Source organism: Grammomys surdaster, unplaced genomic scaffold, assembly GCF_004785775.1.
Source record: "Grammomys surdaster isolate TR1022 unplaced genomic scaffold, NIH_TR_1.0 472, whole genome shotgun sequence".
Taxonomy (NCBI): Eukaryota; Metazoa; Chordata; class Mammalia; order Rodentia; family Muridae; genus Grammomys; species Grammomys surdaster.
The window spans coordinates 13-18,418 of record NW_021604891.1 but is presented as its reverse complement, the minus strand read 5'-3'; the positions used below and the strand labels follow the sequence as shown (position 1 = coordinate 18,418).

Below are 18,406 nucleotides of genomic sequence, written 5' to 3'. Positions count from 1 at the left end.
CAGAGTTGGTCTGCTCCTGTCCTGTGGAGATACTGAATCCTGAGTCATCCTAGAGGAGCCACTGCACTCAGAGCAGTAGACACCAAGGTGGTTTGCACTTGGGAGACATCATATCCTGAGCCATCCTAGAGGATCCACTGCACCCAGAGCAGAAGGATTTCCAGATCCAAGAGGTGGCCTGAGTCCCAGGAGTTCTTCCACCCAGGAGATTAGGATCATAAGACCACAGAGACATCTGGACTCTGAGGAGCTCTGCAACAATCAAGATAACTGGAAATACAGACTCCAGTCTTACACAGTGAGGGCAGGTGACACTAGAGTTAACCAGGTGGCAAAAGGCAAGTGCAAGAACAGAAGCAACAGAAACCAAAGTTTCTTGGCATCATCAGTACCCAGTTCTCCCAATATAGCAAACACTGAACACCCCATCACACCTGAAAAGCAGGATTTAGAATTAAAATCACTTCTCATGATGATGATAGAGGATTATAAGAAGGAATTAAGTAACTCCCTTAAAGAAATACAGGAGAGTACAAGTAAACAGGTAGAAGCCCTTAAAGAGGAATCACAGAAATCCCTTAAAGAAATGCAAGAAAACACAAAGAAGGAATTAAACAAAAACATTCAGGATCTGAAAATGGAAATAGAAACAATAAAGAAAGCTCAAAGGGAGACAACCATGGAGATAGAAAACCTAAGAAAGAGATCAGAGGTCATAGACGCAAGCATCACCAACCGAATACAAGAGATAGAAGAGAGAATCTCAAATGCAGAAGATACAGTGGAAAATATTGACACCGTTGTCAAAGGAAAGGCAAAATGCAAAAAACTCCTAACTCAAAACATCCAGGAAATCCAGGACACAATGAGAAGACCAAACCTAAGGATAATAGGTATAGATGAGAATGAAGATTCACAACTTAAAGGGCCAGTAAATATCTTCAACAAAATTATTGAGGAAAACTTCCCTAACCTAAAGAACAAGATGCCCATAAACATACAAGAAGCCTACAGAACACCAAATAGACTAGATCAGAAAATAAATACCTCCCGTCACATAATAATCAAAACATCAGATGCACAAAACAAAGAAAAAATACTAAAAGTAGTAAGGGAAAAAGGTCAAGTAACATATAAAGGCAGACCTATAAGAATTACACCAGATTTCTCACCAGAGACTATAAAAGCCAGAAGAGCCTGGACTGACATCATACAGACCCTAAGAGAACACAATTGCCAGCCCAGATTACTATACACAGCAAAACTCTCAATCACTATAGATGGTGAAACCAATCTTCACACAAACCCAGCACTTCAAAGGATAGTTGATGGAAAACGCCAACACAAGGAGGGAAACTACAACCTAGAAAAAGCAAGGAAGTAATCTTCCAACAACCCCAAAAGAAGATAACTATACAAACATAATTCTACCTCTAATAACAAAAATAACAGGAAGCCACAATCATTTTTGCTTAATATCTCTTAACATCAATGGTCTCAATTCCCCAATAAAAAGACACAGACTATCAGAATGGATACACAAACAAGACCCAGAATTTTGCTGCATACAAGAAATGCACCTCAGTGACAAGACAGACACTACCTCAGAATAAAAGGGTGGAAAACAATTTTCCAAGCCAATGGTCCCAAGAAACAAGCTGGAGTAGCCATTCTAATATAAAATAAAATCAACTTTCATCCAAAATTAATCAAAAAAGATAAGGAAGAACACTTCATACTCATCAAAGGAAAAATCTACCAAGGTGAACTCTCAATTCTGAACATCTATGCTCCAAATGCAAGGGCACCTACGTACATAAAAGATACTTTACTAAAGCTCAAAACACACATTACACCTCACACAATAATAGTGGGGGATTTGAACACCCCACTCTCAGCAATGGACAGATCATGGAAACAGAAACTAAACCGAAACACTTTGACATTAACAGAAGTTATGAACCAAATGGACTTAACAGACATCTATAGAACATTTCATCCTAAAACAAAAGAATATACCTTTTTCTCAGCACCTCATAGTACCTTCTCCAAAATAGACCATATAATTGGTAACAAAACAGGCCTCTACAGATACAAAAAGATTTAAATAATCCCTCGCATATTATCAGATCACCACGGACTAAGACTGGTCTTTAATAATGACAAAACCAATGGAAAACCCACGTACACATGGAAACTGAACAACCCTCTACTCAATGATGACTTGGTCAAGGAAGAAATAAAGAAAGAAATTAAAGACTTTTTAGAATTCAATGAAAATGAGGACACATCATACCAAAACTTGTGGGACTCCATGAAGGCAGTGCTAAGAGGAAAACTCATAGCTCTAAGTGCCTACAAAAAGAAACTGGAAAGAGCACACACTAACAACTTGACTGCACAACTAAAAGCTCTAGAACAAAAAGAAGCAAATAGACCCAGGAGGAGTAGAAGGCAGAAAATAATCAAACTCAGGGCTGAAATCAACCAAATAGAAACAGAAAGAACAATACAAAATATCAATAAAACCAGGAGCTGGTTCTTTGAGAAAATCAACAAGATAGATAAACCGTTAGCCAGATTAACCAGAGGGCACAGAGGCAGTATCCAAATTAATAAAATCAGAACTGAAAAGGGAGACATAACAACATAAACTGAAGAAATTCAAAAAATCATCAGATCCTACTACAAAGGCCTATAACTCAACAAAACTGGAAAACCTGGATGAAATGGACAACTTCCTAGACAGATACCAGGTACCAATGTTAAACCAGGAGCAGATAAACCATCTAAATAGTCCCATAACCCCTAAGGAAATAGCAGCAGTCATTAAAAGTCTCCCCACTAAAAAAAGCCAAGGACCAGATGGTTTTAGTGCTGAATTCTATCAGACCTTTAAGGAAGACCTAATACCAATTCTCTTCAAACTATTCCACAAAATAGAAACAGAAGGAACGCTACCCAATTCGTTCTATGAAGCTACAATTACACTCATACCCAAACCCCACAAAGACCCGACAAAGAAAGAGAACTTCAGACCAATCTCCTTTATGAACATCGATGCAAAAATACTCAATAAAATTCTAGCAAACTGAATCCAAGAACACATCAAAACAATCATCCATCATGATCAAGTAGGTTTTATCCCAGGAATGCAGGGATGGTTCAATATTCGGAAATCCATCAATGTAATCCACTATATAAACAAACTCAAAGAAAAAAAAACACATGATCATCTCACTAGATGTTGAGAAAGCATTTGACAAAATTCAACATCCCTTCATGATAAAAGTCTTGGAAAGATCAGGAATTCAAGGCCCCTACCTAAACATAGTAAAAGCAATTTACAGCAAACTAGTAGCCAACATCAAACTAAATGGAGAGAAACTTGAAGCAATCCCACTAAGATCAGGGACTAGACAAGGCTGCCCACTCTCCCCCTACCTATTCAATATAGTACTGGACGTCCTAGCCAGAACAATTAGACAACAAAAAGAAGTCAAAGGGATACAAATAGGAAAGGAAGAAGCCAAAATATCACTATTTGCAGATGATATGATAGTATACTTAAGTGACCCCAAAACTTCCACCAGAGAACTCCTAAACCTGATAAATAACTTCAGCAAAGTGGCTGGTTATAAAATCAACTCAAACAAATCAGTAGCCTTCCTCTACATGAAAGATAAACAGACTGAAAAAGAAATTAGGGAAATGACACCCTTCACAATAGTTGCAAATAATATAAAATACCTTGGTGTGAATCTAACCAAGCAAGTGAAAGACCTGTATGACAAGAACTTCAAGTCCCTGAAGAAAGAAATCGAAGAAGATCTCAGAAGATGGAAAGATCTCCCATGCTCATGGATTGGCAGGATTAATATAATAAAAATGGCCATCTTGCCAAAAGCAATCTACAGATTCAATGCAATCCCCATTAAAATCCCAACTCAATTCTTCACAGAGTTAGAAAAGGAAATTCTCAAATTCATATGGAATAACAAAAAACCCAGGATAGCGAAAACTATTCTCAACAATAAAAGAACTTCTGGAGGAATCACCATCCCTGACCTCAAGCTGTACTACAGAGCAATAGTGATAAAAAAAAAAACTACCTGGTATTGGTACAGAGACAGGCAGGAAGATCAATGGAATAGAATTGAAGACCCAGAAATGAACCCACACCCCTACGGTCACTTGATCTTTGACAAAGGAGCTAAAACTGTCCAGTGGAAAAAGGACAGCATTTTCAACAAATGGTGCTGTTTCAACTGGAGGACAACATGTAGAAGAATGAAAATTGATCCATTCTTATCTCCTTGTACAAAGCTCAAGTCTAAGTGGATAAAGGACCTCCACATAAAACCAGATACACTGAAACTAATAAAAGAGAAGGTGGGGAAGAGCCTCGAATACTTGGGCACAGGGGAAAAGTTCCTGAACAGATCTCCAGTGGCATATGCTCTAAGATCAAGAATTGACAAATGGGACTTCATAAAATTGCAAAGTTTCTGTAAGGCAAAGGACACTGTCAATAGGACAAAATGACAACCAACAAATTGGGAAAAGATCTTTACCAATCCTTCATCTGATAGAGAGCTAATATCCAATATATACAAAGAACTCAAGAAATTAGACTCCAGACAACCAAATTTCCCTATTAAAAAATGGGGTATAGAGCTTAACAAAGAATTTTCAACAGAAGAAACTCGAATGGCCGAGAGGCACCTAAAGAAATGTTCAGTATCCTTAGTCATCAGGGAAATGAAAATCAAAACAACCCTGAGATTCCATCTCATACCAGTCAGAATGGCTAAGATTAAAAACTCAGGTGATAGTAGATGCTGGCGAGGGTGTAGAGAAAGAGGAACACTCCTCCATTGTTGGTGGGACTGCAAGATGGTGCAACCACTTTGGAAATCAGTGTGGCGGTTCCTCAGAAAATTGGACATAGCATTACCCGAGGATCCAGCTATACCACTCCTAGGCATATACCCAGAAGATGCTCCAACATGTAACAAGGACATATGCTCCACTATGTTCATAGCAGCCTTATTTATAATAGCCAGGAGCTGGAAAGAACCCAGATGTCCTTCAACTGAGGAATGGATTCAAAAAATGTGGTATATTTACACAATGGAGTATTACTCAGCTATTAAAAACAATGAATTCGAGAAGTTCCTAGGTAAATGGATGGAACTAGAAATTATCATCCTGAGTGAGGTAAGCCAACCACAAAAGAACACACATGGTATTCACTCACTGATTATTGGATATTAGCCCAGAACCTTGAAATGCCCAAGATGCAACTCACAGGCCACATGAAGCTCATAAAGAAGGAAGACCAAGTGGGGGTGATTTGGTCCTTCTTAGAAGGAGCAACAAAATATTCAAGGGAGCAAATACGGAGACAAAGTGAGAGACAGAAACTGAAGGAGGGGCCATCTGAAGACCATTCCACCTGAGTGTCCATCCCATGTGCAGTCACCAAAGGTAGATGCTGATGTGGAAGTCAGGAAGTGTATGCTGATAAGAGCCTGATATGGATGTCTCCTCAGAGGTCTTCAAGAGTCTGACATATTCAGAGGCAGATGCTCACAAATAGCCATTGAACTGATAATGGGTTTCTCAATGGAGGAGTTAGAGTGAAGGCCATTGGAGCTGAAAGGGTTGGCGGCACCATGAGGAGAGCAACAATACCAACCAACCACAGCTCCCAGGGTCTAAACCACCAGCCTGGGAGCACTTAGGGGGGGATCCATGGCTCCAGCTGTATCCGTAAGAGCGGAGGGCCCTGCTGGGAATAGGTGGAAGAAGAGATCCTTGACCTCATGAAGGCTGGACGCCCCAGGGGGTGGGAATTTTGAGGGTGGGGAGGTGGGAGTTGGGGGGTAGGTGGGGGTTACATCCACAGAGAAGGAGGAGGAGGGGGTTCCTGGGTGGGTGAGGGATGGGGTAAGGGGACAACATATGAAATGTAAATAAAACATCCAATAAAAAAAATTAAAAAAAAAAAAAGAACAGCGATGGCACTGTGACGTGGGATGAGTACAACATCCGGATGTATGACCCAGTGATTGACTTTGATGAGGACACTGCTCTGGATGACACAGGAGTCTTTCAGGCAGGTGAGTCCGCTCTGCTCCTTTTGAGCACATCTGTCTCTTTACCCTCCTGAGTAAGCACAAGAGGGCCTGAGGTCCTAGACTGTTGCCTTGTCACTGGGCAGTCACCAGTTCCACTCCAGTGAGAGTTTCGATGGTTTCCTGTTACCCTCACATAGGACTCTTACCTCTAAACTTAAGGTATCCCTGCATTCATTTCCCTTCTAATTTGTCCACATTTCCAGAGTTGTTCTTTCAGTGCATTTTGATATTAATATATATATCTCATTATTATAGCATTGTATTTTTAAAACAATTTAATAATCAGCTTAATGTATTTATAATACAGGGGAATACAGGAGGAATAGTTACTTATATTTTTTTGGTTGTATGCTTAGCCTTTAATGGCTAAGCCATGTCTCCGACTGAGACCAGTCACTTTCGGCTACTCCTGTCGTCCTCCCATGCACGGTGTGGAGGACCAACAGGGCCTCTGGATCTGCATTCGGACTCTGAATCTGAAAACAGAAATTAATTTAGTTAAGAGACAGAGGTGAGGTTTGGACCAAGTTCTTGTCACTGTTCCCTGGAAAGATCAAAGTGACCACCAAGGTGCCTTCTTTTCTGTTATCCCCATGTTTGGGGAAAGTTTCTGCTGGTTTTGATTTTTTTCCCTGTGTCTATTCTCATGCTGGGAATAATACATCTCAGGGCATTTAACTCCTCTCTCTGGGTATAGTTCTCCTGCTTGAACAGCTGGTCATCAGCAAGCTTCATATCTGCTCCCCAGGAAAAGGAGCAACTGAGGTGGCATACTAAGTCTCCAATGCCTGTCTCCCTAGGAATATTCCTATGAAGTGCTCAGTTCTGTCTTCTCACCATTGGGCTCAAGTCTGTGTGAGCAACTTTGGAAGGGAGTCAAGTAGGGCCATAATTCATGAGGTACAAGGTGCTCTGACAGAGAGATAGTGGGTAAGTGAAGAACTATTAATAAAACACTCAGTTCTGAGGCTGGTGGCACTAGGCACACAAGGTCAGGATCAAGTTAACAGGTGAAAATATCGCAGCGTCCCCTTGGTCTGCCAGGCAGGGAGCTCAGTGCCAACATAGCCTAAGGAAACAGAAGAAAGAGGGGGCTCTGGGTAAGAGATAATCAGAGAAAGAGTGATTGCAGAATGTGGCCAAGGAAGCAGGTTTTGGGAGTTGGGCAGGACACACAACAGAGACTCAGTTCATGGACAATGTGAGATCACACTTTGTGATAAGCAAAGGCTATGATATCACCTCAAAGGCTTCTGGGAAGGCAATGGAGAAAAGAATACTTAGCTTACAAACTAGTGCCTACAGAACTGAAGAAACACCTCAGTACTCTCTCAAGTGGAACACACAGAAACTCCACGGATATCTGGGGACAATAAGAGGTCTCAGGTAGCCATGACAATACGATAGTAGAAGATAAGGGTAGGAAAGTGAGGTTTGGATATGTGTGAGTCTATGGGTCCAGAGTTTCAAACAGCTGGCGGCCAAGTGTCCATGTGTTTCAGCTCTAATAAATACCTGCCGTAGTTCCAGGAGGACCCCACAGTCCTCTTCATCTTACGTACACAAGAAAGAATATTTGAAAATCAGGCCAAACAGAACCCAAAGTCCATATCCCTCATCGCTTCACTAGATCTGAGACTCCCAAATGCACAGGCCACCCTCTAACCCCCCTTGCCTGGCACCCCTACAAGCCCCTCAAGTGTGCAGAGCACCAGCTGTAAATGAAGTGCAAGCTCTGTGCTCACCTCACAGATGCCACAGTGAGCAAAGGCTGGAGTGCTCTGCTCTTGCTCCAGGTGTGTCCTATAAAGTGGGACTACAAGGACCAAACGGAGAGAAAGAACCCTGCATGTGGTTCTACATGTATGGACAGGGAAGAATGAGCTGCTTGTCTTGTACTGGTGGTCCAGTCTGTAAGATTCATGTCTCCAGGTTTGGGCCAAGTGTCCATGAAAGAGTTCTGTCCCACCAGGCAGACTCCCTCTGTCACAGGTCAGTTGCCCAAAGTCAAACTATTATGGACACGGTTGACTAGAGCTTTATTAAGCACAACAAAGGAAACAGGAGGGAGGAGTTGTGCTGGCAAAGATCGTGTTTAAATGGCAGAGCAACCAACAGACACAGCAGAACCCACAGACAGCACTGCTGAGTGTTATGCCTTGAAAAGGAAAAGCCCCCGCTTCTCCACATGTCCCACCAAAATCTCTGCTCCCTCAGCCTCTGAAGCACAAGGGGTGACCTGGCTGCTCCTGGGTACTCTCACTGTATCCCACAGGGATGCTTTGACTTCACCTCATTCTCGTCCTGCCTCTATGGGGAAGTTTTATCCCAATGTCTTAGAACTGCTGTATTGGAAAAAAGAACAGAGACTGGCTCGCTCATCCCTGCCTGTGCCAGGTGAAGTCATCCTGGTTCCCACAAGATCAACTTCAGTTTTCCTCTGTCTTGGAAGTTTCAAAATACCAATGTCGAGCAATTAAAAGACAGTCTATAGCTCAGCAGTTTCGGCCTCTATTCAGCTCTTCAGGTATTTCACAAACACCTATAATCTCAGCTCCTGTGGCTCCATCACCCAGTTCTGACCTCTCAGGCACCACACATATCTGATGTGCACTCACACAGATGTGCACACACACACATCTTACAAAACAGTGGCAACATCTAAAATGTACTCAAGTATTTCTCACGTCACGTTGAGTGTTCAACTTTGGTGTTCCTATGATGAGTTGGGGTTTTGATCACTCTTGCTAAAGTTGCCACCCTTGAGCTCCTGGCTTCCTTCACAGAGGTCAAACTCATGGAACTTCTGAAGCTGCTGATGACTGGCATTATAAACTGCTGCCTATCGTGTACATCAACATGAAATTTTAGGGATGAACTCAAATCCTCACAAGCACCTGACTAGCTGAGCTGTCTTCCTGATGCTAAAAGGGACATCGGAGGCTTGGTAACCCCTGACCTTACATAAAGACTGGAGTTCCTACATCTGCTGTCTATGCCATCAAACATACAAAATTAGTTTTAAGACTTCACAGATATTTTTTGCACGTTTATTGTTTCTCCCTGGTTTCAAAATAGATTCTATACATGACACTCCACAAAAGAAAACATACAGAAATAACTAAATTTCTTATAAATGCAAGTATAGGGAGACAGGAAAGCAAACTGACTTTACTTCGATGAAAATAAACTACTTAAAAAATTTGGGCAGATGACACAGGCATTATTACTGTCTCCATGGGTTACACTAGCTCCTTTTGTGAGAGGATGATAAAGAACAGAGTATTAACTGAGAAACTGAATTCGTGTGTTTATACTTAGACAACACAGTATGTGATATGAAGTGGTCACTCTCTCAGAGCACCTAAACTCAGTACTCTGACCAGATGATACCTCTGCAGCACTGCTTCTGTGCATCTCAAAACCTATTTGAGCTGACTTTCTTGACTCCCTTTGCTAACCTGAAAGAAGGCATAACCTCACCACTCCTGGATCCTTTCCTATTAAATCCAGTCAAGAACGCGCTACTTACTATATGTTGATTCTAAGCTTTCCATGCTTCTGTTACACAAGTCATCCCCTGTGTCATTCTTCTGATAAGAACTATCTGTAATAAACTCAGTACAGAAAATAACTTACACTCAACGTATAGTCTCTAGTAGATGAAGCCACACTGCTTCGTGAAAGGACAACCTCAGCTATCCTTTGATTCATGTCATTCAATGAGAGTTACAATACATTTTTCTTTTAAATCCTGTTTATAAAGTTCTCCTGATGTCTAGGTAATAAACATTTCACAAATATTGCAAGATATTATATCATATTCTTAATCTATAAGATGCTCAATAACCTATGACTATTCTAAAAGACTCAAAGTAATTATAGAAATTATTTTGGATGAGGAAAAATACTGAAACAAGTGTTATAGTTAAACGACAGATTCCTATCACTTCTTCAGACTATTTTCAAACTAGGAAAATAGACACTATTTCTAAAACTCAGTCAAACTGTGTGTGTGTATATATATATGTGTGTGTGTGTGTGTGTGTGTGTCTTCTATTTACTAATCACATATGACTATTTTTAATTGCTTAATATTATCAATATATTTATTACTGTACATGTACATGAAATGTGTGTTAGAGTATATGTCATGCCACATGTGTAGGGGTCTCAAGACAACTTGGAGGAGATGGTTCTCTCCTTTCACCTCTATGTAGGTTCCAGGAATTAAGTTCAGGTCGTCAGGTCACAGTTATAAAAGGCAAGCACATTTACCAATGGAGCTACCTCACCACCAAACAGACAATTTCAATCTTGATAGAGTAACATGGTTCTAGAAAAGGGAGTGTACTATGAAGCACATGATGTAAGGATGCTGACGCATTCTCTCTTTGTTGTACAGTAATAGCTTCTTGGATGGAGACAGAGTATTGTATTTACAAAAAGAACCACTACACAGCATTTATTTCTTCTGGATTTCCTTTACGATGGCACCAGTTGTATTCACTGTGTAAAGCATCAGTCCAGGTTCAGACCAGCAAACTGACATTAGTGTTGGGGAGAGTGCTGATATGGCCTCGCACTGAACACTGGGGTTTGATAGCACAGTTCCACATGAGAACTCACACAAGAGTGAGGCATCATGTGAGTACTAGAGTGCACCATGCCTGCCTGAACACTGTCATGCTCCTTCCTGTCTTGATGATAATGGACTGACCTCTGAACCTGTAAGCCAGCCCAAATGAATTGTTGTTTTTATAAGAGTTGCCATGGCCATGGTCCCTGTTCACAGAAGTAAAACCCAAAGTAAGACATTGTTCATTGTATCTGACCAGGAACACCAGTACCTACCAGTATCCAACGTAAAAGAGTGAACACTTGTCTCCTTACACAAGTTGTTCACAACATCATCATTATCTGAATCATCAGTATCTGGAAGAAAGTCAGGGAAGAGTTGGATGTGACCAGGAATACCATTACCATACCACCACCAAGGTCATCGATTTAGAGGCTGTTCTTCCTACCAAAGTAATTTTCAGTCTTTTCTTCAAACGTATTAACACCTGGAAAAAAATCAATGCAGACAGTGAGTGACTCATAACGTGGTAACTTGTGGCTACTAATAGAACCACAGAGGTACAACTTACCTGCATGAGTTACAGATATTAAGCAGTGTGTGTCTTAGACTATGGGGTTTATAGAGTGTTTTGATTGTATGACCCGATTCTTTCTTCTAAGCAAAACAAGGTATATGACTTCTTTTACATTTAAAAGGAGCTTATAGTTAAAAGACTCATGAACTTTTAAATGGTTGGAATTGTTTGAAGAACTTGGGGCTTTTATACATTATGATATTAATGTGAGATCTTCGGGACAAACAATAAAGAAAAGACTATGATTTGAATTTCACAGTAGTGAAATGTGTTTGAGTGTCAAGTTATAAGTGGTGTCTTTTTTTTAAAGATTTATTTTTTTTTATGTATTTGAGTTTTGTAGCTGTCTTCAGACACACCAGAAGAGGACATCGGATCCCATTACAGGTGGTTGTGAGCTACCATGTGGTTGCTGGGAATTGAACTCAGGACCTCTGGAAGAGCAGTCAGTGCTCTTAACCATTGAGCCATCTCTCCAGCCCCCTATAAGTGGTGTCTTGTGTTGGTTAAACTTCATTGTCAGCTTCACATACCTGGAGAGAAGGGGCCTAAATTGGAGAATTGTCTCCATCAGACTGGCCCGTAGAAATTTGTGAGGGTCATTGCCTTGATTGCTAATTGATATAGGAGGGCCTAGGCAAGTGTGAGTGTGGATATTCTTACACAGCATGAACTTGGACGTGTATTAAAGGTAGCTTAGCAAGCCAGAGAGATCAAGTCACTAAGGAGTGTTCTTCCATGATCTCTGTTTACCTTCCTGTCTCTAGGTTCCTGCCTTAACTTCTCTCCATGGTGGCCTATAACTAAAATAAAATGAAATAAATCTTTTCTTCCCCAAGTTTCCCTTGTTATTGTATTTCTCAGAGCAACAGAAAGCAAACTAGAACAGTGGTACCTTCGACAAAGGGCAGAACACAGATAATACCTAAGGAAAACATAAAACACAGGAAAGGAATGTCTTCAACAACCTAGATGGCAACAACTTACATTAAACTGATTGTGACCAAATGACACAGTCATTTCTTTGTTCTTGGAGTATAGTATCTTCCTTTGCAGAAGGGAGAAAATAAGAAACTGAGTCCTTGTCTTTCTACCTACAGTCAAGATCATGTGGCATGAGATGATCAATTTACACAAGGCCTTAAACTATGCTGTGATCCAGGTTGCAATGTTCTGCATAGCCTCAACTGTTCAAACACATGGTCCTCAGCTGGCAGTGCTTCTTGACAAGGGTTGCCTCCAGCATAGGTAGATCTTCCCTGGAGAGAGTGACTCACTGAGGAAAGTTTAGGCTATGGAGCCCAGCTTCATTTCTGTTAACTCATTGCCTCTTGAGTGTGGATACAATGTGACCAACTGGCCCCTAAACTGGCTAAGGTACCTTCCCTGCCAGCTGCCATGTCTTCTCCACCATGGTGGAATCATCTCTTTAAGTATCAGCCACGATATACCCTTTCTCAACTAAAGTCCTTCCAGTCAAGAATTTGGTCATAACAATGAGAAGAACAACTAAATATAATGATTCAATAATAGAGTTTCATCATTGCTTCTTAGCCGGTTAGAAGACCCTTCAAACTAACAGTCTTTCGTAGATACCCAAAAAAAGGAATAACCCAGATGATCCTAGACCCTCCCATTGGATCTGACCAGGAACGCCATTACCTACCAATGTTGGATTCAAAACTGTTCGGGCTGGTGCCACCCACCAAGTCATCCTCTGTGATGCCTTCATATATCTCATATATTTCTGGAAGAAAATCAGTGAAGAACTGGATCTTACCAGCAGTGACATACCACTACCAAGACCATCTCTTTGAAGGCTGTTCTCCTTACCCAATGAACTCACAACGTTGTCATCATCTGCAAGATCATTATCTGGAAGAAAGTCAGGGAAGAGTTGAATGTGACCAGGAATACCATTACCATACCACCACCAAGGTCATCGCTTTAGAGGCTGTTCTTCCTACCGAAGTCTTTCTTAGGCTTTTCTTCAAATGTATCAATAAATGTATCAATATCTGGAAGAAAATCAATGGAGACAGTGAGTGACTCATACCGTGGTGACTATAGTAGGTGAAGCTACCCTGCCTCACATGAGAACAAGTTCAACTTCCTTTGTGTCACATCTTTTACTGAGAACCACAATAGACATTTTACTAATGAAATAGTGTAACACCTCACATGTTAAAAATACTGCAAAACATCTTAATCCTTTTGACATAGAGATACAATCTCACTTATGGCTCCTATTATTAACAGTAAACTAGGAACTTGAGAGATGGCCCTGTAGGTAACAGCACAGCTCTTCCAGAGGACTAGGGTTTGATTCCCAGCACCCACATGGTATTGAAGTTTCATTTTTTTCTATGTATTATTCTGCTAAATACTGGCCTCCAAGGCCTAGTTTCACCAAGGACAAGAGAATCTGTACATAGACCCAAGTGACACTATGCAACCTTGCCCTCCAAGTTACCCCTGGTTGGTGAGTAAAGATGCCTGCAGCCTATAGCTATAGCATATAGCCTATAACTATAGCCTGTAGCCATCTGGACAGAATTGAGAGAGGTAGGGCTTGGGGTTGCCCAGACTTTGTGAGAGAAGAGCCATGAGGAGAGGGAGAAGAAAGTGGAGAAAGGAGGAAGCTGCCAAGAGATAGAAGAACCATGAAAACATAACCATGGGGGTACCAATTGGAGTTAAGAGCTGCCCGGATGTAACATGGTAAGTTACAAATTGGGTTTATAGATGGTGAAATAGATTCTAATAGCATAGAGGGTAGATCTATGTCCAGTTTTAGTGCTGATTAAGGCTTATTATAAATATAAAGGTTGTGTTTCTTTTATCTAGGAGCTGAATGGCCAAGGGCAGTGTAGAAGCCCTGGATTGAGATGAAATATTTCTACAGTAGCATGGTGGTTCAAAACCATATGCTACTCCAATTCTGGCAGATTCTATGCCCTCTTCTCGTCTCCCTGGGTACTATGCAACATGTGGTGCACCCAAATACATGCAGGCAAAGCACACTAAAAGTTAATGGATTAATTTTAAGAATTCAAACATTATTGAATATTCACAGTACCGTCTTGAGTACCACAGGCCTTTTCGGCTGTAACCACAGTCTTGGTTTGAGGTGTACAATTGGTTTCATGCTGGGGGGCACAAATGGAACCCAGTCTTTTCAATATGGTGGAAACTGGAATGCATTCACAACAAAAACAGGTTAGATGAATCACATAAAAGGAAGACTGACCACTGCTCTCTGCTTAAACATTTGATATCATTACTGATTTGCAAGTACAATTTTTTGATTCCCAAAGTCACTTCTGGAAAATCAAGGACATCAGTGAACACTTAAAGCCCAAGTGACATGGTCAGTGTAGATAAGATCTCAATCCATGTGGATGAGATGAGATGGACAGAAGAGCATTTGACTGAGTGTACAGGATGGTCAGCATCCAAATGATGCTAAGAGCCATGTGAACACAGGGAAATTTGGGCAATTCCTCACTTCTCTGTTCTTGAAACTACATCGCACTACAAATTCCTAAGGACTCGCATTAAGCCTAACGAGTCTGAAGGAATAAATGAATGTCAAGCCCTAAAGAAAATCACTAGCACCGAAAAAGAAGCTCTATGGTGTTTGCCAAAGACCAGAAAAATCAGCAAGAGGCCACAGTTAGATTCAAAGACAGTATATGTATGATGCCACAGTGATGTTTTACAGTTTGTGCACAACATATAATATCGTCAAAAGGAATGGGTGTTATTAAGGGACCACTTTGTCTACTTCCCACTTTGTCTGAGGGCACTGTAACAGTTACCTTAATAGTATGGACCAAGTTATCTGACAGAAAAAAAGAAAACAGAAACAAGGATAGATGTTTCACTTTTCCAACCCTGATTTTGAATGGCCTTCAAAAAAATGGCCATTTCCTTTTGAAGAAGTGATATGAGGAACCAGGTTAGTTCAAATGTGTAGCATTTGCTCACCACTGTGTTAGCCCTCTTTGTGACCTCTCAGTGTAAACTCCTACTGATTAGGCAAGCACACTAGGAGAAGACATCATAATGATTCTTGCTCCAAGTTAGCTTAACCCACTTGTCACATGATGGCTGAGCAAAAAAGATATTTCCCCCTTCAATCAACAAACCCTGGGTAAGTCCTCAATCTAAACTGAAAAACCAAGAATTCTGTTGATTTAATGGACTAGATCTGTTCCTATTACTTCGTAGCAATAGCCTTTATTACTGTCTATGTATCCTTGGCTAAATATACACCTAAGAGAAGGGAGTGGCTTTAGTATGCACTTTAGCTCAAAGTATGCGCCTAAGCTTGCTTACTCGTTGCTCAGAGTCCAGCTCTAGAAAATCTTCTACTCTATTCACGAGCAAGACACATAGTCCCAGTTCCTTAACCAAAGCCCTTTTTCCCTAATGCCTCAGTATATAGACACAGCTTGAGGAAAAGGGCATCTTCAAACTGATGACTCTCCAAAGCTCACTGCATGGACTCATTGACTGGAAGGACTCCCCATGTTCTTACTTTCTATCCAACATGGAGATTGACCATCATTGAATACAAGTACTTTTAAAGGCCAATCTAGATTCACTTGAAACATTTATGGTCCAAAAAATGGCTAAGACCAGATGACTAACTTCAAGTTTGACTGGAGTTATTAGTGGTCAAGCCCTGAACTGTAGATTTTGGACTAATGGAAACAGGTTCTATTATGCTGAAGTTCTCTCTAGAACCAATCATGGCACAGAGCCAGTGCATTCTGACAAAGAGTTTCCTACTGTTGAAGGGCTGTGACTTACGAGAAGTAGACTTTTGCTTTTTGTTGAGGTGATGGTGATTGCTGTTTTGGGGCAGGATCTGTATCACAACCTGGGCTATTTAGAAAATTCCTGAGACTGAAGATGACATTAAATTCCTGACCATCCTGAATCTCCTTTTGGAATGCTAAGATTACAAAGCTATGTGCTAACAACCTAGTTTCTGCAGTGTTGAGTATCAATCTCTAGGCCTCACAAATAATAGCCTAGTATTCCAATAGCTGAGCTAAAACAAAACAAAACACCCTGTATCAGTACACCTGAGATACCTGCTGTAACCTGAAGCATAAAAGATACCTTCAATTTTTGACTTACTGGAAGAGCCACAGTACTGTTTGGGTTCTCTGGAGGCAAGGCTTGCTCCAGGTATATGCTGGAAAGCTGAGATTTCTACATAATTTCTATACATACCTTTCTAGAATGAGAGGCAGAGGTTATAAACTGAAATGTGATCTGAATCCCATATGTCTGCTCTTGTACTCCCTGGCAATTCACCTTAGTCACTTATCTCCCTGTCCTGGTTGGCTCTTCTGTAGCATGGTTTGCTAGGAAATGAATCTACCATATGTGGCTGGGATGAGCTCTGGCCTAATTAATTTAGCAAATGAGTGAACTCTGATTTCTTTCATTGACAAAGCTGACACTGGAAATTGGTTTAGAAAGTTAAAAGAAACACACATAGTCACTTCATTATACACAAAATCCCAAGGCAGCTAAGGGGAAAGAGGTAACTCTAGACTCATGGCCATGATTTGTCACTTAGAATATCAGTTGTGATCTTAAACAATACTGTAAATCCTCCTTGCAAGCAGGTTGCTCTGAAAACACTGGGGAACTACACAAAGACAAAAAGTAACTGCACAGGTCTTATCTACAGCGTGTCCTAAGAAACCCATTCCATAATACATACGGCAACGCCATTTTCCTGACATGACCTGCAATTTAGAGAAAAACACTTTTAGGCCCAGATCATACTGAGTTATGTTTGCACAGGTCTTTGGTTCTCTTGTTTTATTGGAGAACTAATAAACAAAATATATGTGCTGTTCTGTTTGATACTGTCACAAAACACCTGAGTCTAGGTAATGTGTAAAGAAAACAAGTATTTTCTCACCTTTGCCTATCAAGCATGATCAGGCAAACCTATGTCTTTGTCCTCTACAAAAGGGATTTCTAAAAGCTATATTAAAACTTGGCAGAGAAGCATGTTGACAACCTGATCTTGTGAGATGAATTTCTTCAAAGGAGTTCCTCTTTCTCCTAATTATCTACTCTAACTTCATGCTTTAAAGAACTCACCACCTCAATGTCACTTAATGGATGTCAGAAACTTTTACCACATCAACATTTAGGAAACTCATTCCAAGTGTTGCTAACCTTAGAAGTCCCCAGAGGGAAGTCAAGAGGATAAATGGAGGGAAAAAAGAAACTTGTCATATACCATATGCCTGTCAGCTCTTCTACATGTTTTCATCTAAACAGGTAGGTGTTTGTCAGAAGAGCTTCCTGACACTCTCTGTGGAACCTGAAACACTATACAGTCTTCTCCCATGCCGTGTCATGCCATGGATGACTTGGCATAATTCTCTCTATTCCTAGGAATATCTGCTGTTTAAGTTGTCAGTGTTATTATTTGAATGTGGTATCTATAAATAAATAAAGGAATCATGGAACTAATTTTCCTACCTTAGGAAAGGAGGAGGCCCCTGGGCGATGTTGGGCACGCCTCCTCAGCACTTGGGAGGTAGAGGCAGGTGGATTTCTGAGTTAGAGGCCAGCCTGGTCTACACAGTGAGTTCCAGGATAGCTAGGACTACACAGAGAAACCCTGTCTCCAAACAACAACAACAAAAAAAAAAAAAGCAAAAAAGGAAAGGAGGAGTCCATCTTACCTTAACCAGGACCTGTCTGTCACCATCTTCTTGTGAGGCTTTCATTTGGTTCTGCTCATACATCTCTAGAAGACACAAAATGGCGCTGATCTCATGGTACTGTTGATGCATACTGAGTGTTCTTAGCTTGATATGGACAATGGTGTATGGCTTGAGTCCACATGTCTAGCTGCACACGTAATGTTATTGTGCAAAGTGTAATGATTACCCTTGTATCCTTCAAATGCCGATACCTCTGCCCTTATATCTGGTTGCAATCTGGACATGGCATTATAATGCTTGTTCTAAGAATCTCATTAATAAAAGGCGGATCATTGTCCAATAAAAGCTGATCATCGAGTGACTAAGCAGAGGAGAGAATAGAGCTGGACTTCTGATC

The 18,406-nt window shown here is 40.8% G+C and overlaps 1 protein-coding gene across 1 annotated transcript; it reads right to left on the bottom strand.

Moving 5' to 3' along the window:
- Positions 1-6,400: 6,400 nt before the first annotated feature.
- On the bottom strand, positions 6,401-18,181 carry LOC114632952. Its single transcript, XM_028781568.1, has 9 exons — positions 18,028-18,181; positions 17,046-17,070; positions 14,379-14,492; positions 13,267-13,317; positions 13,133-13,174; positions 12,966-13,046; positions 11,171-11,209; positions 10,998-11,078; positions 6,401-6,619 (listed from the first exon to the last, which is right to left on the bottom strand). Exons 1-9 carry the CDS (start codon positions 18,136-18,138, stop codon positions 6,537-6,539), a joined length of 627 nt encoding a protein of 208 aa, XP_028637401.1. The 5' UTR covers positions 18,139-18,181; the 3' UTR covers positions 6,401-6,536.
- Between the last annotated feature and the right edge of the window lie 225 nt (positions 18,182-18,406).

Coding starts and splice junctions, on each gene's coding strand:
- LOC114632952 (XM_028781568.1), bottom strand. CDS start 18,138: ATGCATCAACAGTACCATGAGATCAGCGCCATTTTGTGTCTTCTAGAG. Junction 17,071..18,027: donor ACAGACAGGTCCTGGTTAAG/GTAAGATGGACT, acceptor TCTAAATTGCAG/GTCATGTCAGGAAAATGGCG. Junction 13,318..14,378: donor GGCCTGTGGTACTCAAGACG/GTACTGTGAATA, acceptor ATTTTCTTCCAG/ATATTGATACATTTATTGAT.